The 24,076-nt window shown below is 41.3% G+C and overlaps 1 protein-coding gene across 2 annotated transcripts in view; it reads right to left on the bottom strand.

The window, feature by feature from the left end:
- The window catches only part of AFG2A (AFG2 AAA ATPase homolog A), a 152,587-nt gene that overhangs the window by 109,791 nt on the left and 18,720 nt on the right, over positions 1-24,076 (bottom strand). For both annotated transcript variants that reach the window (XM_083457241.1, XM_083457240.1), the window contains exons 10-13: positions 17,687-17,841; positions 15,973-16,182; positions 12,728-12,781; positions 10,777-10,856 (exon numbers count right to left, since the gene is read on the bottom strand). In XM_083457241.1, coding sequence (XP_083313367.1) covers positions 10,777-10,856; positions 12,728-12,781; positions 15,973-16,182; positions 17,687-17,841 — 499 coding nt within the window. The remainder of the gene's footprint in view (positions 1-10,776; positions 10,857-12,727; positions 12,782-15,972; positions 16,183-17,686; positions 17,842-24,076) is intronic.

The raw sequence follows: 24,076 nt of genomic DNA, 5'->3' as shown, positions 1-24,076 counted from the left end.
TTCACCCACTAGTTCTGCTTTGCACCTTGAATATTTTTGCTTTGGTGGAATGTACCACTGAATGTTGATGATGCTTCGTTTGTCTAGATGAAGGAGAACAATGCTGTTGGAATGTAGAAACTAACCTACTGTACAGAGATAACATTTATGTCCACTGCTCCACCCACTTTTGCCACTGTCCTCATCTACCACTGGCAAGTGGCCTTTGGAAGGTTTCCCAAAGGGCAATGTGGCTTAAAAATGTTCCCTGCCCCTAATTTAAAAGCTCTCCAGCAGTTATTACTGTGAGCATAAGGGAGTTGTTCAGGTATGCCAACTTAACAAGTTATACTTAACAAGTGGGTTGTTACCCCTGGGAGACTGAAGGTTGGATTTAAGGAGGGAACCAGGGCCAACAAAAAAATAAGAGTGATCTTTACACAATTCATACATTAAAAGAAAGACACAAAGAACCCCAAGGTAGCCTGCCAAGGACCTGTGAGCTTCCACGCTTGCAGAACCTTAGTAGTAGTTGAGCCTAGCAAGAGAAGGGAAGGACTAAACTAAGGAACCAGAAGTCAGACATACAGTGGATGCAGGCGGGATCCATTCTGGAGCCCTGTTCGCATCCTGAGTAAAACATAAGACGCGACAGCACGTCTGCGCGTGTCACGTTGTGCCACTTCTGCGCGTGATGTCATTTTGAGCGTCTGCGCATGCGCGAGTGGCAAAACCCGGAAGTAACAAGCTCTGTTACTTCCGGGTCGTCGCGGAGCATAACTTGAAAACGCTCAACCTGAAGCACATTTAACCCAAGGTATGACTGTACTACGTGAGGGTTATCAATTTTATGGCTGCTAAAGCAGTATGAGACACAAAATGTTAACATCTCAACTACTCAGAAGATAAATTTTTAACTATCCATCCCCACAGAATCTGTTTCTCAAGTTATATGTAGAATTTCTTTGAAGATCACCCACAACAGCTGAGAGCATAAACTGAAACCTTAGTAGAGTCAAGGCCCTTCAAACAGAGTACTTAGCAAGGCCTACTAAGGGAGTTTATATACTTCTGATTAAACTGAATTCTTGTAATACCATGGAGGCTACTTAATCTCTGGAAGTTTAATAGATTAAACTGAACCTGAGCATCTTCCACTCTATTTCTAATTGCTCCCTAAGCTACACACAAGCAAGTTTCTGAAACACATGCGGAGAAGAGTACAGTGGTACCTCGGGTTAAGAACTTAATTCGTTCTGGGGGTCCGTTCTTAACCTGAAACTGTTCTTAACCTGAGGTACCACTTTAGCTAATGGGGCCTCCCGCTGCCGCTGCGCAACTTCTGTTCTCATCTTGAAGCAAAGTTCTTAACCCGAGGTACTATTTCTGGGTTAGTAGAGTCTGTAACCTGAAGCGTCTGTAACCCGAGGTACCACTGTATCCAATTTGAACTGCGTGAATGTTCCCTAAGCCCAAGGATATCTGCTTGTGCAGTACACTTTTCCATCCTTCTATTGGACTCCTAGATCTGTTTTCAGGTTCCCTCTGGGGCAGATTTGGAGGTGGCACAGGGCATGTGCAGGGCAAGAGGAAAGACCCACAGCACAAGCAGAAATGCTTGCGCTTATCAGGGCACATTAATTGAATGCCACCCATTATGTTACCATCATCAAGTATGTTTCACAAAATACCCCACAGGTGCCTGAAATGCACAGTGTCACAGTTGCAAATAAGATGCTATCTGGGGTAAATGCTGAGAAAATGTAGTAACAAAATACTATAATCTGTAGCACTGAGAATATATGACATCCTAGCAGCACAAATGAAACCATGTGGGAAGCTGTGCGGGTTGTGTGCAGGAAAAAAAAAAGCACACCTTAATTTTATTACACACACACAGGTCGCACCTGCACTATACATTTAAAGCAGTATCATTCCACTTTAAACCACCATGGCTTCTCACAAAGAATACTGAAAGTTGTCTGGAAAGGCCTCTAGTTCCTGCACAGAGTTACAGTTTCCAGAGTGGTTTAGTGGAACACTGGAAATTGTAGTTCTGTATGGGGAAATAAGGGTCTCCTAATCACCCTTTTTAAAAAAACAACAACTACAGTTCCCATGGCTCTCTGGGGAAGTCACAACTGTTTGAAGTACAGTGGTACCTTGGGTTACATACACTTCAGGTTACATACTCCACTAACCCAGAAATATTACCTCGGGTTAAGAACTTTGCTTCAGGATAAGAACAGAAATCGTGCTCTGGTGGCGCGGCAGCAGCAGGAGACCTCATTAGCTAAAGTGGTGCTTCAGGTTAAGAACAGTTTCAGGCTAAGTATAGACCTCCGGAACAAATTAAGTACTTAACCTGAGGTACCACTGTAGTATGATACTTTAAATGTATTGTGTGGAAGGGGCCACACACAAGTAAAAAATGACTGCAACACTGTTTTATTTCCTTCATTTTACAAATTCCAGTGAAAATGGATCTTGGAAAAAACAGCTTTTAAAACAAGCTTATCCTCTACAGTTTATACCTTCAAAAATCTAGAGAAATAAGAACAGTAGAGAGAAATTTGGCTTGCTCCACTTCTAATACACATTGTACATTGTCCTTGAAAATCATGTGTATTTTACGGTTACCTGAAAATGATTTTTAAAAACCTCAAGCAACTTACTTCCAGAAAAATTATAACTCCAACACACATCTTTTGACTAGTATTCCTAACTTCTCTAGAAGTTTCTGAGGTAAAACATTCCTAAAATACCAAACCCCCTGCCTGCCAACACACTCCCACACTAAAATCACCACAATCACACAGTATGAAGAATGTATTGAGTCTGACATTTCTGTCAGGCTTTCACAGGAGGAAAGCTGTCAGCAAAGCACACCTGCCAGGTCAGACTTTTCAGTCCAGCTACCATGGTTGTAATTAACTGTCACACTGTTTTATTTCCTTCCTCTCTCAAGTTCTGGTGAAATATGTTTTTGGCAGGACAAGGCTTTCCAGAGTGCTTATTTTCAATAAAAGCAACAATCAAGATTACCAATTGCTATTATGGGCATCTGCCAAGACAGTTTCTAAAAACCTATTTTGGCCTTTATTGTAACATAAACTCACACTTTTATGAATGACTATTTCCTCAGGTAAAGACCACAAGACTTATCAACTCTACTCAACAATAAATTCCTGATCTGTGTTTAAAGATATAACAACTCACATTTTACAAGTAATAGTATACATGTTTTGCTCCACATATGTACCAAACACACGGTACATATGAGTAATATTCCATACAGCTAGGTAAGACAGACCTATAAATTGCTCCTGAAACATGAAAGGGGCTCCTCAGTTATCTTCTATACAAAATGTTTTCATACACAAATTATATTTTGGTGTCATCGTAGCGTGTTGTATGTATTACTGATTTGGGGGCATGGGGATTTTTTTTTACTGTTTTAATTCTCAGTTATCTTCTATACAAAATGTTTTCATACACAAATTATATTTTGGTGTCATCGTAGCGTGTTGTATGTATTACTGATTTGGGGGCATGGGGATTTTTTTTTACTGTTTTAATTGTGGTTTTATATGCTGTTAGTTATGCATTTCAGCAGTAATTTATTGTTTACTGTAAGATTTGCATACTCCTAAAACCTACATCCTGTGTACATGTAAGTAACATACATTTAACTTCATTCACTTTAAGTATCAATAAACAAAACAAATGCATTAATGAAACAAGTGCATTAATGGTAAAATGTGAGGTTACTTAAACAGTAGCTTCATTAGGGGTGTTGACATGTTATATTCAATGAAAGTACAACCTGTCTACGTAACAGTTGAGTTGTACAGTTATTCATATGTGACATTCAAAAGAATGTAGAGTCTGTGTACCAGTGCTTACAGTAACTGAGCTGTACAAATAATAAAATATTTACTGTTTCACAATAAATAATTGTACATGCATAGGTAGTTTGCACCTGTGTTCAGTATACCATGTAAACAAGCCTTATAGCACGATTCTGCAAAGGGATATAAGCTTTGTATTTATAGTGCAGTACTTATGCACAGTGAAAAAGATAACCAGTTTTAATATTCCAATATTATATTCAGCTTGCAGCAGCTGTCTTTTAGAAAGAAACTTGACAGCACTTTTCCATTTCCTTTCTTTATTTCCCCCCTTCAGCATTTCTCCTTCTGTGCATTCCTGGAAGTTAATCAAGCTGAAAACTGTAATCAATCATGCCGACTGTAGAATCAACTGAAGTTTAATCTGGACGTACTACAGACTACAATGTGGACACAAGCTGGATTCCTCTTACAGCAGAATATTATATCAATATTTAAATACAATACCAGGGATTGCTGGTTGGAATTTTAAACAAAATCTAAAATATTTATCCAGTCCTATACCCAGCAAGAACTGGTTTTTTTCTCTCTCTCTCTGGGTCTAGGGAGTCATCAATGCTTCACTGGAAGAGGGGAAATACCACCTGTCTTGAAGAAGCTGTGGAGTGCCCCTCCTTAAGAAGGCCTCCATGGACCCAGAAATGTTAAGTAACAATCGCCCAGTGCCTAATATCCGCTTTGGAGACAAGCTTCATTCATAGTTGGAGGAAACTGAGAATCTGGATCTATTGTAGTGATGGCACTGAAACTAAATTGGCCACCCTGGATATGACATTTGTCAGGAGAGAGAGATGGAGAGTGTGCAACCCTGCTCATTCTTCTTGACCTTTCAGCAGCTTTCTTGACCGTGGTATCCTTTTGGAGCGGCTCAAGGTGGTGGGGGCTGGGAATGCTATATTGCACTGGTTCTGCTCAAACTTCCAGAAAGTAGTTAAGGGAGGCCACTGTTTGACACCACAAGCGTTTTCCTGTGGTGTCCCACAGAGTTCTGCCTTGTCACCCATGCTATTTAACACCTCTATGAAGACACTGGAACTCAAGATATTGGAGTAAAGTGCCACCAATATGCAGATGACAGACATCTCTTATTTCCATCTCAATCAGGAGAGGTAGCTAAGGTGCTAGACTGTTTGGAGGCAGTGCTAGGCTGGATGTGGGCCAACAAACAAGCTGAATTCTGAAAAGGCAGGTGTTTATGTGTTCCACATTACTGTCAGAACCTCACTGATCTAGCACCAGGACTCAAGTTTTCTGTTGTCATGCAAGGATGTGCATCTAAACTGAAGTAGAAGCTACTTTTTAATTTGTCCTTTCCACCCGAGTTAAAAGTGCTTCAAGTGAAGAAAAAATATATACCGTATTTTTCGCCCCATAGGGCGCACCGGCCCATAGGGCGCACCTAGGGTTTTTTGGGGGGGAATAAAGAAAAAAAATTATTTCCCCCCCCCCCAGGCGTGGGGCTGGGGAAGCCCAAGCTTCCCCCAACCCCAGCCCCCAGAACAGGCTGCTATCCGCAAGCCTAGGGAGCCCGGCGGGAAGTCGTGCCGGTCTCCCCAGGCTTGCGGATATCTGCCCGAAGCCCAGGGCGTGCTTCTCAGCGCGTCCCGGGCTTCGGGATGCAGGCAGCTCTCCAGAAGCCTTGGGAGACCAGCGCAACTTCCCGCCGGTCTCCCACGGCTTGCGGAGAGCTGCCCGAAGCCTCAAGAGCGAGAGGGGTTGGTGCACACTGATCCCTCTTGCTCTCCAGGCTTCAGCGAAAGCCTGCATTCGCCCCATAGGACGCACACACATTTCCCCTTCATTTTTGGAGAGGAAAAAGTGCGTCCTATAGGGCGAAAAATACGGTAATTACCTTACTGGATATATTGTTTCACTGTAGCTGTAATGTTTTAATTTAAGTCACAAAATTGACACTTACTACATATTGTTTTCTGGTGCCGATTACGAAGAAGAAGAAGAAGAAGAAGAAGAAGAAGAAGAAGAGGAGGAGGAGGAGGAGTTTGGTTTTGATATCCCGCCTTTCACTCCCCTTCAGGAGTCTCAAAGCGGCTAACATTCTCCTTTCCCTTCCTCCCCCACAACAAACACTCTGTGAGGTGAGTGGGGCTGAGAGACTTCAAAGAAGTGTGACTGGCCCAAGGTCACCCAGCAGCTGCATGTGGAGGAGCGGAGACGCGAACCCGGCTCCCCAGATTACGAGACTACCGCTCCTAACCACTACACCACACTGGCTCTTACAGCTAAACCTGTAGATTTTACTATAGATTTTGGCCTTTGATTTTTCTTTCACCATTCAGTCACTTCATTTTGCATGACCAGAGTACCAGATAAATGTCCATGTGCATTTAAAGTATAATCAAAAGTTGTTCCCTAAATGGCTACATTTTTGAGAGCACAGTGGTTACCTTCTGTTCACACGCTTCCCCTTCTTGGCCTCAGAAAGCAAACTGGTGCCTTATATAGTTCTCTTCCTTCAATAATGTGCAGCAAAGCACTGACTTTTTTAAAAGGAATTTAACAGTAGTGTTCTCTCCAACCCACAATTTTTCATGCCTGAAACTGCTTATAAAAAACAAAAAGGAACAAACATGTCTATTGCCTAAAACTCCCCACAATCCTACATGTATAAACAGCATCCTATTTCCAAAGCACGTAGATATCCCAAGTTCAGCAAACAGACTGTCTGGACTGCATTTACACAGAACCATGTTCATTCATCACCTTCAAGTTTAATTACCAAGCCATTTCCTCTTGGCAAAGTTTACCGGTCAGTGGAATTAGGTTTTACATGGTCAGGATACCAAGGAATTACAAGTACCCATAATTCTCTGCAGCTGCACAATTTGTTAAGAATCTGAAGCTTTGAAAAGGAAAGGATTATTTAGGAACAAACATTCCTTCTCGCATACAGTTGTATCTGGAACATTCATGTGGACATGACCTCAATGCAGACGTCTTTTATGAAATAGTGCCAAGAAAACGCAGCTAACTAAAAGAAACCCAATATTAGTCAGAACCACAGAGAAATAGGAAAGGCATCCATTTCTGCAGTAGTACAGATTGTTCCTTATTGTATATTTGGACTGTGAATTGGCCAGTTTCATTTAATATATGCCAAATTCACCACTACTTTCAAAAGATTTATTAAATACTGCAACAAAGACTGCCAAAGTGGTTCTACGATAGTCAGCAGGAACAACCACAATGTCTCAAAACAAAACCTCTCATTTTATTTGCTCAATTCCACTTCGGAAATCAGTGACACAGCCTTCGCCATTCTTTATTATTAAACTTGGCAAATAACATACAAATCTTCTCATACATTCTTTAGTCCTCCCACCGCCTTAGCAATTTCCTTCACTTTCCACACACACACCCCTCCCTTAGCTGTGGTTTCACCAAATAAGAGGTAGCTACTATGATGGAGATACAATCAATTCTTATAGAAATCGCAAGTTAGTCCTACCACTACCCACAGCCTCCAACAACTGTTTTAATGTTTTGTATTTTGTGGATATTCAAGGCATTATCCAACTAAACAGTTCCACTACCACAAGCACTTTTGGCTGTACAGAGGAACTTTCCCTTCCTGTACTCTCCCTATGTGGCCCCACCACCCTAAATCTGTTCCAGGTGCTTGGGATATCTCCCAGAATATATTTGGGGGGCATGCAGATGAGAGGAAGTGCTGTTGTGCAATCAAAGGTGTTTGTGCTAGTAGAAATCATTCTGCCCGGATGCTGAGGTCCAGCGCCGAGGGCCTTATGGCGGTTCCCTCATTGCGAGAAGCAAAGCTACAGGGAACCAGGCAGACGGCCTTCTCGGTAGTGGCGCCCGCCCTGTGGCACGCCCTCCCATCAGATGTCTAAGAGATAAACAACTGCCTGATATTCAGAAGACATCTTAAGGCAGCCCTGTTCAGGGAAGTTTTTAATGTATGACATATTAGTGTATTTTTGGTCTTTGTGGAAGCCGCCAAGAGTGGCTGGGGAAACCCAGCCAGATGGGCGGGGTACAAATAATAAATTATTATTATTATTATTATTATTATTATTATTATTATTGAAATGTTTAGCAGGATACTGCTCTGTTATACATTATGTTGTTTATGTTAGTATACTGAAACCATCCCATGGCCTTAGGACAAAAGGTGGTATATATTAAATTAACAAACAAAACGAGCGCTTCAGGGGTACATGGGGTTACTTTAGGGTCAGGTAACAATCTTTCACAGAAGTGCAAATAAGGGCCAAGCCAGTAGCAGCATTATGCTGTATGCCTATTTTTTTTATTCTGCTTCAATTATACATGAAGTGTATGTAGCTGCTTCTTGATTTACATTTTTCTGCCCTGTATATGTGCAAAGTCAGCTGATATACAAAAGCTATTCCGCACACAAAAGCCACCTGCAGTATCTTTCATTCCAATATTTTTACACAAACACTGCCAATTAATAGGGTAAATTATAACCAGAAGTAGTTATCTGTAGGGAAAGGGCACAGGGCGTTTAACGACAGCAATATGTTCTTGTAGAAAAAGCACAGGGGGACTAGGGAGACAATATCAACAGGTGTTTCCTTGAAAACCTCAGTCTGGTTATAGAAGAGGAAATGGATCTCTGGAGCCTGCAAATCGTTAGCATCTCTAATGCATTTGCAAATTCCTACTGTGGAAAATCAGCCTGTAAAAACAGGTCATTTCCAATAAGTGCCTTGTCTGGTTTCCTACACCATTTAATTCCAGATGAATTTTATGAGAACTATGTTACATATTTTACCTCCCATATGGTTCACATTTGACAATAAAATATTTGTGTCCTGCTCGGCTCTTTTCTATGCTCCAAAAAGCAGATGTCTTCAATGGAACACTGAAGGTCACACCTCCTATCTCCAATGGACAGGCCAAGGCTGTGTCCTTCTCCAGATAAGATGATGGTTTGGGAAGTGCACCTAGCTAGAATGGGAACATTGTAAACTAAGGCTCCAATGAACATACTGGACAAAACTGGCCATTTTCATTTTTTTCTTATAACAGCCTTTTCATCACATTGCACAGCTTCAAAATCTGTATTAGAAATATGTATTTGGCATGTTTATTCCTGTTTGTAATTTCTTTAATAATTAGTTTAGACATGTTTAATAGTGCCCTGGAGAATGGCTAAAAGTTTATATAAGTGTCATAATAAAAAAGGGCAGGAAACGAATATAGCAACATATAACGAGACACCACAGTCAGATTGCATCAAAGGGCAGAAATTACGGCAACTGGCTAGTGTTCTGTTTCAGTTCTATGTTCACGTCAGATCTGACAATTTAGCTCCAAAATTTTGCTACTGCTAACGCAAGAGACTACTGTTCTGGTAACTCTACATCCCTGTCACACAAGCAAATTACAGCTGGAGATGTACAAAACAGAAAGCTCTTATTATTGTTGGGTGAAATCCAACATTAGTCATATTCAGAGCACATTGACTTAGTAACTTAAGTCCATTGATTTCATTGGGTATACTTTGTGTGACCTAGTTGGATAGCACATTATCATCATCATCATCATCATCATCATCAAATAATTCTGGAAATGCCATTCCTTTCCTTTAAACAGGGGTATTGAGCATAGCATTCTTCAGATGCTGTGGACTCCTACTTCCATTAGCCACACCAAGCCAGCATGTCCAATGGATGGAAGTGATTGGCATGTTAAAACACTACATCACAAGGCACTATGATAGACAGGCCCTGGGTCTGCCTCCTGGTGACCCAACAACCAGTGAGAAATGGTGAGACCAACAACCAATCAGGAGAGAATGTGTGGAATTTAGATTAGACCATAGCAGTTTAACAGTCAGATAGAGACTTTCCATCTGGGTGGGCAAATGGGGTCTCTGCCTATCTGAGTGGGCTCAGATAGCAATTATCCGTCAGTAGGCACAGAGAGCGAATAGGCTCTCACTGAGATACAAGGATTGTCTATGGGCAGACTATGCTGGACTATCTGAGAGGGGTTAGCTAGGGAACTTGGCTTTGATTCCCTGTGGGGAAGTTAAATCCTAGAAGGGGCTGGGTGGGTGTTGCTACTTGGGACCCTGATATCCCTGCTAGGTGTGAAAAGTCTACCCGAGACTTGGTTTGACAAAGAGTATTGTTTAAAAGTTTCTCTGTAAACAGTGTCTTTAACAAACTTTTATGCCTCATGCGTGAAACCATCAAGCGTTAAATGCTCGTAGAGTGTAATTAAATAAACATACAGTTTGGGGTTCTGGTCTATGGCCATTTCCCATTCTAATGAAAGTGCAAGGCAACATCCTCATGACGTGCTCTGACTCCAAGCCGAAGATCTTGAAAATCACATTTCCATCGCCAACACATACACACTTGCATACCTGCATATAATGCATGATCAAGGATATATGCTTGGTGACAATGGAGCAGAAGTATGGGTAGCGTTCACCTGTGACATTTGCCTAATCCAATTTTCCCCACAGACGCTATTACCCCAATGGAAGGCAGTCAGGGAAACAGTCTTTCCCTGTGGGGTTAACAGTCATTTCATGGGGGAATTTTAATCAGGAAAGAACACCAGGGTGGTGGGAGGCAGGGGTGGAAGTGGTCTCCCCCAGCACCACTGTTTCAATAAAAATCAATAAAATTAGGATCCTTCTCTTGGCAGTCTTTAAAAGCAGGGGAGTTTTAAAATGTTTACTGAAAAGAAAAAAAGTCACTTATTTGAATTACTGCTAGGTCTTGCAGAACACTTATATCCCTAATAAAATGAACCAACCAATTTCCATCTAAATATGCAAGGCAAACAGATACAAAAGTCAACTTCTTGTTCGTGTGAAAGTACAAAGCAGTAACACACCCAGAACCTTGTACATAATTTTTCTTACCTCCCCCTTTCTACTGCCAGGGCATCTATTTCATCGAAGAACAATATTGAGGGTGAAACAGCTCTGGCTTTCCGAAAGATCTGACAAAACAAAAACAAAATAATTGTTAGATTGTCCAAAGAAGTTGCATAATCACAAATAAAGTTGCTACCCTTGGTTTGCTTCCAATATCCAGGATAGGTTGCAATATCAAGATCAAACCATAATGACACAACCTTGCATCATCTAGAATGTCCAACTGATGGACTGCGCTTTTGTAGACTGCAGAGTCAACCATTTCAAATAGCATTGCTTGCATCCCTCCAATTATTCTCTAAACAGCAGCAAAAAAAATTGTGTAAATATACTTTAACTGAACATATACTAAGCATATCTGGGGATTACTATTTTAAATGTCTTTTAACTTTTTAATACTATCAGTTGGCAAAACCTGTTAAGAATTAGCCAAAGGATGTTCCAGGCTCACCTGGTAAAAACAAAATAGTTACCAGCTGCTACAGCATTAACAGGATAATTCCTATCAATTTAAAATTGTCAAACAAAAGCTAAGGTATTGAAGTATTTCTCAATTCCATGAATGCAACTCGTTGAACACAAAATATTGAATTCCATTCTACCAAAACAGCACATCAGCAGCATTAGAATAAATGAATTATTAGGGCAGGATTCACCTAATGATCCCCATCAGCGGAAGCCATTCCACTTGTGCAATGGGGCTTTTTTCCCTTTCCTCACCTCCGTATTGGCTCAGGAAGGTCATGAGAACCCTCAAGACAGGACATGAGGGGGGAATGAGGATTGTTCCATCTGGCAAGCTGATCTGCTTCTGCAGACATAACGTTCGTAAAAGTGCAGTGTTGAATTCTACCCTTAGTATTGATTACTGCTTACAAAATCCTTTTGTTGCCAAATAATAATTTCGACTATACAGTCTGCAGATATCAGCTTTAATTAAACAAGCAGAGTATACAAACAATATGCATGTACACTGTAAGTAATATATTGTAGATATGATATATAATGTACTAATAATATTTAATGGGAGCAGCATAATCAGGTCAATGATTACAACAGCATTCCCCCCCCCCCATCAGCTTGAAGAATCACTGTGGTCACAGCTGGCAGCTGCTGTCACTATCCGCCTCCTTTCTCCAGACATGTGGCCCCAGTGATAGCTTGGCCTCTCATATATAGAGGGGAAAGTCCTGATTGATGTAGGCCATTCTGCAAATTACATCTTTCAACTCTACAATTCCCTCCTGTGAAATGACATTGTTGCTGTTAAGAAAAAGAAGACTGTAAAAAACACCTTTCAAATTACAATTAAAGTCTTGATCACAGTAAACACACAAGTTAATTTAACCGAAACCAGTGTTTCCCTACTCCCACTGTGTAAGGCACCATGCCGCCTCACACCATTTCCTCAAACTTACCTGGCGGCAGCCAGGTCTCCCTCTGGAGTCTCCAATAGACCCTTCAGTGCTTTAGTAGCATCCTGGGCACAATGCTCCATTGGAGGCATGTATCCGTTCAAGCAATATCCTAGTAAAATAATCTAGAAGCGAATATTCCCCATAGATCATTGTGCCAAGGATAGTGCTATGAAAGTCCCAAAGGTCTTCAGTGAACCCACAGCAAAACCATCCTGCTGCAGGCCCCTAGTAAGTTTGGATAGGAAAAAGAAAGGGCCAGAGATATCAGATTGAGCTTCCAAGAACACCCCCCCACTCTTAGCAAATACATACACAAGCTGACTTCATCATATCAACATATAGCAGTAAGCAGTGAAGACTGCTATAATTCAAAGCCTGTGAAAACTAGTTACTGCAAAGCAATGACTGCATGATGCAACAAAAAACCTGACTATAATGTAGCAAAACAGACAGTAAGTTGTATTATACATCCCTGTACATGTGCACTTAATATTCCAGTTAAATTAATAACTCTTTACCTCTCTGACTGCACGTTCAGATTCTCCAACGTATTTGTTCATCAATTCAGGGCCCTGCATGAAAAGAGTCACATACATTTTCCTTATGCCATACACAGCTTTAAAGAAATCTGTCATATCACATAGAATTCTACAAGATCTTCCAAGGAGACCCTGTTGGATGTTCCATGATTAGCAAGGGCGCTGACTTCTGGGTTGCGTGGCACCACACACAAGCCCCCTCAATCCTGGTGACTAGTGATTGCCACTTGCGTGACCACATGGAAGCAGGTCTTCTCAGTGATAGCACCTACCACCTGGAATTCCCCTACCTTCAGTAAATTAATGAGGCAGAGACAGTAATGACCTTCCTTTTTTTTTTTGCAATCGTTTATATTTGATTTTACAAATATAAATTTATAAGCATACCAAATACACATCCATATAAAGAGATTACTCTGAATCTCAAGACTCTGAGATTCAGACAGTAATGACCTTCCAATGCCTCCTAAAAATATACATGTTTACCCAAGCTTTCCTGGACTCTGACTCTTAATTTTTAATTTTCCTATTTTGTGCATGGCTGCTTTATTGTGAAATGCAGTTGCGTTTTGTTTTTATCAAGTTCTCAGGAGACTTTATTAAAATGTTGTTGTATTTTTATTATTTTTATGTATAAGAGATTATATTAAGTAGTGCAACATTTGAAATAAATCCTTGTGATTGTGGAAGTAAAGAATGAAACACCAACTCAGGTCTGCATTTTTGGTGCAGCTCCCTGGATAGCTAAAGCTACATGCCCTATTCCTGTTCTCTTGCACTCTGCTTAATAAATGAGTTGGCAGCATGGAGCTCAATATGTGCTAAATTTTTAAGTCTATTACTCAATCAGCACAGATCACAGAGTGACATTTCATACTTCTGCTTACTAAACAATAGCTAAAGGAGGATCTGCCAAAAAAACTCATCGGAACACTAACCAGTTTCCTTCTGGGGATTCAGTGATGGTTGCTCATGAAGCAGAGCAGCAAGATTTCCAAGCCTCATTAATCTATTTTAACTGCTGCAGCCAGAAGGAAGGAGAAAAACGGCGGAGGAAATTTTAACTGGAAAATATTTTGACGTACTTGACCCAGATGACAAACCAAACTTAAGCACATGTCAAGGGCAGAGAGCCACGGAACGGAATCCGAAGAGGGATACAGGACATTAGAAAAGGCCAAGATGAAGTCAGAACTCTGACAACATTGTATATTTTTGTAATCATTGCTAATCAGGAAAAAAAGAGAAGCTAACACTGAAAGGATCTTATTTAAAAAAGAAAATAAGGCACCAAGAACATTTTCTACCAAAAAACCTTCCACCGCAATTGGACACATTTACTAAATACAAATAATACGCTGGAGTTGCTGACTCTCTTCTGCCTGCATAAATGTTGTTCTTGCTCTTTTGAGGCACTACAAGTTTTGCCAGCTAGTTTCTAAAGTATTCTTAAAATCCAGAGAGTGCTAGATCATTTGGCACTCCTGTACGTTTAGAACATCAGAAAGGCCTAATTATTTAACACTTCTCTTTTATGGATTGATAGCCCGAGGTCAAGCAACACATTACACACAGTTTTCATATCTTGTAACTTGTTTTTAAACAAAAGCAGTTTGGCAGTGGGTGTTCTTGTATGGAGAAAGAGCAAAGGAATGCTTTAACCTTCTTCCTGTGTACTGTTTTTCCACTCCAACTCCCTGCCTCTCAACCAATTGCCAAGGTTTCCAATTATGTTTACACCCCACATGCACCTGGAATCCTATCCCAGGAGGAAAAACAGGGGGAATTCCAGCAGAAAAATAGTAGAGACAGGAAAGGGTTAAGGGCACTTCTCTGCACAAAAACACTTGCTTTTGTTTATAAAAACTGGCAATTAAGGGGTTGTTACTCAGATTTGCATGTAGCCTAGTATAACCTATGAGTAGGAATTATTAATCCCATCTAAGAACACAAGAGCTCTGCTGGTTCAGACAGAAGCCATATCTAGTCCAGCATCTTGTCCTCATAGTGGACAACCAGAAGTCTACATTAAGTCATGAGCACAACAGAACTCTGAACCACTCCTGTTCCCCAGGAACTGGAGGGCAGCCATTGATAGCCTCAACCTCCATTAATCTGTATAACCCCCCCCCTTAAAGCCACCCACCCATGTGGGCTGCTATCTCTACATCTTGTTTGTAGCCAATTCTACAGTCTATGTACTGTGTAAAATAGTTAAAGGTAAAGGGACCCCTGACCATTAGGTCCAGTCGTGGCAGACTCTGGGGTTGCAGCGTTCATCTCGCTTTATTGGCCGAGGGAGCCAGTGTACAGCTTCTGGGTCATGCGGCCAGCATGACTAAGCCGCTTCTGGCAAACCAGAGCAGCGCATGGAAACACCGTTTATCTTCCCACCACAGTGGTACCTATTTATCTACTTGCACTTTGATGTGCTTTTGAACTGCTAGGTTAGAAGGAGCAGGGACCGAGCAACGTGAGCTCACCCCGTCGCGGGGATTCGAACCACCAACCTTTCAATCGGCAAGCCCTAGGCTCTGTGGTTTAACCCACAGCGCCACCCGCGTCCCTTTTGTGTAAAATAGTTAAAGAGGGACAAAGTCAAGTTTCTGCAATTAGAGGCAACATTTTAGCTTACTGCAAATTTTAATTATTAGTTGAATGTTTTAAACAGCTGTTTTAAACAGCTTTTACTGATAGCTTTACTGCTTCTGTGAGGTGCCTTGAGGTCTTTTTCTTCACAATCAAATGGTATATAAATCATAGAATCATAGAGTTGGAAGAGACCACAAGGGTCATCGAGTCCAACCCCCTTAATTTTGTGAAATTTTGTGAAATAAAATAAATTAATAAACAATCAAAGGCCGTTCACACACTGAGTTGTTGTATTCAACTACATTCTCACCGGAGTAGACCCACAAAACTTAACGGACCTAAATTAGTTATGCCCATTCATTTCAATGGGTCTACTCTGAATAGAAGGAACACTGGATACAAGTATTGCTTCAAAGTGCATCAGTTAAACAGGAAGGTGCAAGTGACTTGCTTTTCTTTGTCCGAAGTAGGACAAAGGAGGGATGCCATGTGCTTCCAGTGCAGAAACAGCTCCCCCATGTCACGTCAGACACAGGCCAACACAAAGTTACCAAGAAGCGCAGGTGTATCAGCATTTCTTGTTCCACACATAACCTATAATGTCCTGCCTTAAGACCAGAAATGCCATTTACCTTCACTGCCAAGAAATTCAGCCCACTTTCATGGGCCAATGCCTTTGCAATCATGGTTTTTGAGCATCCCGGAGGTCCATAGAGTAGTACTCCCTTTGGTGGCTGAATCCCCATTCGAATGAAAGACTCGGGATGCTTCAGTGGCCATTCCACTGCTTGTTTCAATTTCAGTTTGACATCTTCTAGCCCTCCTATGTCTGACCAGGATACCTGTAAAACAAACAACCCCGTCATAAATCAGTAGGAGATTTTTTTTGTAGAGTAGAAGAATAGAAGTATTCCACTCACACACAAAAAAGTAGTAGCTGTTACAAGTACACACATGATTTAAAATCACATTCTACCAGTGCTGCACTAAAAGGCTTCCACTGCATTTGCAGAGATGATGGGGAAATAGGGCTTGATGCCTTAAAGCTGCTCAAAACTCAAAACTATTTTTGCACTGTTGAGTGGAAAGCAGACATAACTGAGAGAAAGAAGGGAGGTGTTAACTGGTTATTAACAGAGTTCAGGATGGACATGGTTGATCTGAATAACACGAGGTGAACTTTAAAAATAACTAGATTCAGGTAGGTAGCCGTGCTGGTCTGATGCAGTCGAAATAAATTAAAAAATTGTCCAGTAGCACCTTAGAGACCAACTAAGTTTGTTCTGGGTATAAGCTTTCGTGTGCATGTACAGTTCTTCAGAAGCTTATACCCAGAACAAACTTAGTTGGTCTCTAAGGTGCTACTGGACAATTTTTTAATTTATTTTAAAATAACTGTACTCATTAGTCATCTCAGTAAGTAACAGCCTACCCCTTGGCCTTCCCCACCCTCTCCTCCATACCTTCTTCTAAGTCAAACCAGAAGAGGAGAGCAAAAGAACCAGGTGTTTACTATACAGTGGATGCTTGGGTGGTGAACGTGATCTGTGTGGGAGGCACGTTCGCAACCCGCAGCATTCGCAACCCGTAGCACTGCGCATGCGCACACATGGGTTGCGATTCGGCGCTTCTGCACATGCGTGACCGCCGAAACCTGGAAGTAAGCCATCCCAGTACGTCCGGGTTTTGGCGCGTCTGTAACCCAAAAAAACGCAACCTAAAGCGTCTGTAACCCAAGATATGACTGTACTGAGGCTCGCGAATTAGCAAGGCCTAGTGTCAGCACACCCAGGCAGCTGCTGCAGGCCCAGAAGGGTCTACTGCTAGTGCCTGCCTTTAGAAACAAAACAAACAAACAAACAAATGTCCTGAGGGCTCCAATCAGCACCAGAAATGTGAATCTGGGAGTCACTGCCATTTTCAGTTTCCCACAATATTCCACTTACCAGAACACTGCTGCCATCGCTACGTCAGCCTGTCATGGAAAACGAATATCAGCGTCTGTGAGAAGCCCCATCAAACCTGGAGCCAACCTCAAAATTAACAACCACCCAGGGCAGAAGATTCCTGAGTTAAAATGGCATTGCAGCAGCACCAAAAATCTCTGCCCTTCATCAGTAGATCAGGGCGGTTCACAACGCAAAATTGCAATATTAAAAACCACAAAACACATAATAAACTCAGGAACAACAACAAACCAATAACACCCCCCTCCCACGACACATATAAAGGGCATCAGATGTCTCCCTTGAGCTACAATTGTCATCAGGCAGTGACTGCTATCAAGTTTGTGGCTTTCCTATGTTTGAATAATTATTTCAGAATATTGTACTGGGCAAAACTTACTTTTGGCACATCAACTGCCACTTCCCTCATGGCACTGGGCCTGACGTTGTTCATTGCCTGCAGGAAGTCGCTACGAGTAATTATCACTGATCCAGACACATCCTCATCCAAGAGCTTTGCTTTCTCCCCAAGTACTCTCCGTAAAGCATACAAACCTGCACAAGGCACAGAATACAAAAACACGGCATCAGGTTATCGCTCCCCACAAATATATGGCGTGCCATGTATGACATAAAATAGATACACCCAGGGATAAGGAGAATTCATTTGAATCCTCATTTGAAGTAATCAAGCAGGGAAAGAATATGGCAAGTTTACTATATCTCAATAATGTAAGATTACGTTCATATAAAATAATTGTTCCTCTGTGGGACGAAAATATTAAGGAGGGAACAGATGAATACTGGCAGAATTTCTTAAATATCATGTAAGCTAGGCCCTGTAACACACACACACACACACACACACACACACACACACACACACCAGTCTTTGCTCACAAGCTTACATAGTAAAGGGAGAGCAAGAATATATGAGGGCCAACCTGAGCTCTAATATAATGTTGTCTGTCCCATATGAAAAAAAGATCAAACTCATTTGCTTTTCCTCAGTGGCACCTGGTAATATTTTGACTTGGTAGGGCGGCAAATTTAAACCTTGCTGTTTTCATCGTAATAGGATTTGCATGGCATTTATTTAGAAAATTGTGCCTTTACCTAGCTGCATAGTGCCACTATCACCTCTTTTTAAAAAAAAACAACACAAACTTCAATTACCGTATTTTTCGCTCTATAAGACGCACCAGACCACAAGACGCACCTAGTTTTTGGAGGAGGAAAACAAGAAAAAATATATATTCTGAATCTCAGAAGCTAGAACAGCAAGAGGGATCACTACGCAGTGAAAGCATCAATCCCTCTTGCTGTTTGGCTTCTGGGATAGCTGCGCAGCCTGCATTCACTCCATAAGACGCACACACATTTCCCCTTACTTTTTAGGAGGGAAAAAGTGAGTCTTATAGAGCAAAAAATACGGTATTCATTGCACATCTATGGGCAACGGAAGAATTTCCATGTAAGATGGCCCAAGTATGATTGTCAGAAAAGATTAGTTCCATACCTCTTAGGGAGCCACACCACATAACGTTAAGTGTTTGAATTCATGTGTTGATTACACCTACACAGGCGTTGCAAAACAACAACAACAACAAAAACCAACCCCTAACCAAACACAAACCTATAAAATGTGGGGAACACTTGCTTCCAGTTGCATGTGATTTTCCTGCCCTTGATAATCAATATAACTTTTTTATTATCCAAAACATTTACTGCTCTAAATTAAAAGAACAAAGTTCACCAAGCAATAGACAAAAAATGATTGCTTCATTTGAAGTAGGGCATATCAGAACATATTTGCAATGCATGCTTTGGTCCTGAAAATGTGAAATAATAATCTCTGCTCACTTGCAGAGTATATCAAACTAGCAAGTAATCATAATCAAGTCTCATGTCTGGAAGGAGCTGGAGGGAAGGAGAAGCCAAACAGACATCATTAAATGTCGCTCTCAATATGGAACGTTCAACAATATGCCATATGAATTGCTAACAGCAAAATACACCAATGCCCTTTAGCATCTAGTGTTGTCATGCATTTTCTTCATATAAAGCAATATATTATCTTCAAATCAAATATACTGTAATGTGTTATAGAAGGAATGATTGCTGTTCCTAGGTTCAAACACACCAACGCTTCCAATTAAAAGAATAAACCAGTTATATCACTGAGAAAGTTAGCCCGTGCATATCAAAGATTTTTGCTAGAGATAATGTCCAACATTGTAAGAGAATTCAAAAGTTAATCTGTTTGTTTAAAGAATCAAAATATTTACTTGTGGTTTGATTCACTGATCAAAAATAATGACCTCTTTTGGTCTTCATCAAGTATACCCTCCTTATTTCCAACCCAAAACCTTTCAATAAAATATCGTATGCAGAAAAGCAGCATTTAACATCTTGTCCCATTTCCCATTACATGACGTATCTTTAAAAGGGAGTTCTTGTTTTTTATCTGTAGCTACTCCATTAAAAATATCCAGGAAAAACACAGTTCCTACTAAGCACCGTCACTGCAAGGGTCAAGCAAGAACACTGCCTTCCCCTGTTGTCATAGTTTTACAAATCAGCAATAAAGAATTGCAATCTTAAAACAGGAAAAAAGATAAGCAACGTCAGAACTGTCCAAAATAAAGCTTGAATCCATTAAGCCTTCTAATGATTAAGATATGGGTGTGTGCACGCCGTGCTACAGGTCAGCCTTTAATTGAAAGAATATTTTACAATAAAGGAATAATGAAAGACAGATTGAAAGCAAGACCTCAGTTCTTCCTGTTTCCTCTTGTTAGCATCATTTGTTCCTGCCCTCCCCACTGATCCTTGACCTTAAAAATTGGTTGCATTATGGCCAGGAAAGGATAAAGTCAGTACCTTGCCAGGAAGATAAATATATAACCCTTTCTTTAAAGGCACGTTAAAAAAGAAAAAAAGACATCCAGATTAGGGCTTCTAATTTGTAAGATTGCACAAGCCCTGAGTAATGAACTCAAAATGCACATTTTGTTTAAACTGCAGCCCAGAAAATAGTGAACATCTGGCCAACACAAACGAGGTTTTTCAGATAGGGTTTGTTGAAGCACGTTTTGGATCAGATGCATCCTTTAGCTTCAATTGTTAAGTTGGCTTTGAGCACACACTTATGTATCAGATGGCACCTATTTCCAGTGGCTTAGTGAACAATCATGTTCTCTTACCACCAACTAATTATTTGACCTCCCTTGCAACTCTTATTCAAAACAAGTAATCATTCTGAAACAAGAGACTACCTAAACAAAACAAAACAAAAATCTACAGTATTTGCTTTAAGGTTTTTTATGTGGTTGATGTAACCTTTGTAAAAGCAAATCACTGCCAGTTGCTGCATTTACCCACATTCTTCCACTTGTGTGACCTGCAACAAAATGTTGCAGTGTGAAATATTCTTGTTGTCCTCCATGACACTCCATTCCACAGTCAACATTCCATAACTACCAAACACTCTCAGCTCTCACTGGTGGTTTGGTGGGTTTCTCTGCCACCTTTCATACATACATATACATACATACATACATACATACACACACACACACACATTATATATATATATATATATATATATATGCAGGTTTTGGTGTCCTCGGGTGTCTTCCCGTGTAAAAGTTGGGGTGTCTAGGCGACGTTTCGACGAGGTCTCACTCGTCATCTTCAGGCTGGTGCTTTCGGCTTCTTGTTACTGGAACAGAGCAGGATCTCAGTGTTTGAGTTCCTATAAATACTGTTGAGGAGGTGTGGTGTATAGCCTCCAATGTTCTGGGCAGAGAGGAGGTTCCCAGGCTAGTGTGCCTTTTCTTCTTTTGTTCCTTAATTACTTGAGGGATATCTTGAGTGATTTCTTGAGTGATTTCCTGAATCCCACTTAGGTGGGTCATTAGGTGTGGATTAGTTGCTAAAGCCTTCGTGTCTTGAACTCTTGAACTTTGTGAAGAGTTTTTCTGAGAAGATGGCTGTACTGCACTTGGTTGTGCTCTGGCTTGGCTTCGTGTATAGGGGCGAGCTGTGGTTTTGTGGCCTGTGCCAGCCAGATCTGTGTAGGGATTGCAGGGGGGTGCAGCATCCGGAGGTGCCACCCTGGTTTGGCTACTGGATGGTGTCTGTAATTTATCTGTGGAGAGGGTCTGGGTTTGGGTCTGGTGTGGTTGATTGGTGATGGCGTTCTGTGTGCCTCTGGATCTGGTGTCAGATTTTGTGGGGAGGGCTAATTTCCAGATGTCTGGCAAGCGGGATGTGTCGTCACGCTTGTTCATGTTGTGAGGGTGTTTCTCTATCTCGATGGCTTCCATGATTATTCTCTTGTGGTGATGTTCCATGTTAAAGAGCAATTTGGAATCTGCAAAATTAATTTCGTGTCCTGTTTCTTTCATGTGTTGGAAAAGAGAGGAAGTTTTTTCTTCTTTTTTGACGGCATTCTTGTGTTCTGCGATACGTGCATTTATTCGTCTGTTTGTTTGTCCAATGTACGTGGCCTTGACAGCCATTCAAAACAAATACAATCCCCCCGAATACATCTTGGACCTGACCAACCACTGCCTAACCAACACGTACTTCATCCACAATGGACAAAGATACAAACAGATAGAAGGAGCACCTATGGGATCACCCCTCTCACCGGTCATCGCTAACCTGTACATGGAACACTTTGAAACCAATGCTTTAGACAAGTCAGAACACAAACCCAAACTTTGGCTCAGATATGTTGACGACACCTTTGTAATTTGGCCACACGGGAAGGAAAAACTGGATAGCTTCCTCACACATCTCAACAGCCTACACCCCAAAATACAATTCACTATGGAAATAGAAGCCAACAACCAACTTCCCTTCCTTGACGTCCTAATCTACAAAAAACCTGATGGCTCCCTAGGACACACTATCTACCGGAAAAAAACACACACCAACCGCTACTTACATGCACAATCACACCACCACCCTGCACAAATAAACTCCGTAGCCAAGACTCTCATCTCCAGAACCAAACGCCTGGCTGACGAAGACCACTTGACAACTGAGTTACAGAATCTCTCAAATGTGTTAATTGCCAATGGATACCAGCAAAACAGGGTCACGAAGCTAATCCAAAAAGAAACACCCCCCAAAAACCAAGACACAGAAGAAAACAATGGCATAGCCCTCCTTCCTTATATCAAGGGCACTACAGATAAAATTAGCAAAATCCTCCATAAACACAATATCAAAACAGCCTTTTGCACCAACCAAAAAATAGCCAATATCCTCAGAAACCCCAAGGATAAAATTCAGTTGGAAAACCAAGGGGTCTATGAAATACCCTGCAAAGTCTGCCCAGCCACGTACATTGGACAAACAAACAGACGAATAAATGCACGTATCGCAGAACACAAGAATGCCGTCAAAAAAGAAGAAAAAACTTCCTCTCTTTTCCAACACATGAAAGAAACAGGACACGAAATTAATTTTGCAGATTCCAAATTGCTCTTTAACATGGAACATCACCACAAGAGAATAATCATGGAAGCCATCGAGATAGAGAAACACCCTCACAACATGAACAAGCGTGACGACACATCCCGCTTGCCAGACATCTGGAAATTAGCCCTCCCCACAAAATCTGACACCAGATCCAGAGGCACACAGAACGCCATCACCAATCAACCACACCAGACCCAAACCCAGACCCTCTCCACAGATAAATTACAGACACCATCCAGTAGCCAAACCAGGGTGGCACCTCCGGATGCTGCACCCCCCTGCAATCCCTACACAGATCTGGCTGGCACAGGCCACAAAACCACAGCTCGCCCCTATACACGAAGCCAAGCCAGAGCACAACCAAGTGCAGTACAGCCATCTTCTCAGAAAAACTCTTCACAAAGTTCAAGAGTTCAAGACACGAAGGCTTTAGCAACTAATCCACACCTAATGACCCACCTAAGTGGGATTCAGGAAATCACTCAAGAAATCACTCAAGATATCCCTCAAGTAATTAAGGAACAAAAGAAGAAAAGGCACACTAGCCTGGGAACCTCCTCTCTGCCCAGAACATTGGAGGCTATACACCACACCTCCTCAACAGTATTTATAGGAACTCAAACACTGAGATCCTGCTCTGTTCCAGTAACAAGAAGCCGAAAGCACCAGCCTGAAGATGACGAGTGAGACCTCGTCGAAACGTCGCCTAGACACCCCAACTTTTACACGGGAAGACACCCGAGGACACCAAAACCTGCATTCCTGTACCCGTGAAAATCTACGAAAGCAAATATATATATATATATATATATGTGTGTGTGTGTGTGTGTGTGTATATATATATATATATATATATATATATCCTATTTCTGCAAACTATAAAGTTATTGATACCTCCCTCTTGTGTATGGTGGAGCCATTTTGGTTACATAAGAAACACTCCCAGCCTAAACATCAGAAATAGACAAATGACCTAAAATAATTGCTACCTTGCAACAGTGGAAGGCTTTAAGGATGTAGCATAAGAGAACCTTGTGCCATCACTGCTCCTAAGAGTGTGCCCAAATTACAACAGGGCCAGAGGCGCCCCATGTTGGAAATGTTTTGCCTGCTAAAATATGAGAGACCCCCGTCAGAATTGTCACCCCAACTAACTCTTGGGAATACACTTATCTGGACAAACATTCCCCTGATCTCCTGTTTTAATTAACTGTTACGTTGTTTTGATAAGATTATTTATTGTAGATTATTTAGTTGTGGGTGGGTGCTTATTTTTTATGTTTTGATGAAATTG

The sequence above is a fragment of the Podarcis tiliguerta genome (genome assembly GCF_965153285.1).
Source record: "Podarcis tiliguerta genome assembly, chromosome: 9".
NCBI lineage: Eukaryota > Metazoa > Chordata > Lepidosauria > Squamata > Lacertidae > Podarcis > Podarcis tiliguerta.
This window is presented reverse-complemented; position numbering and strand designations above follow the sequence as displayed.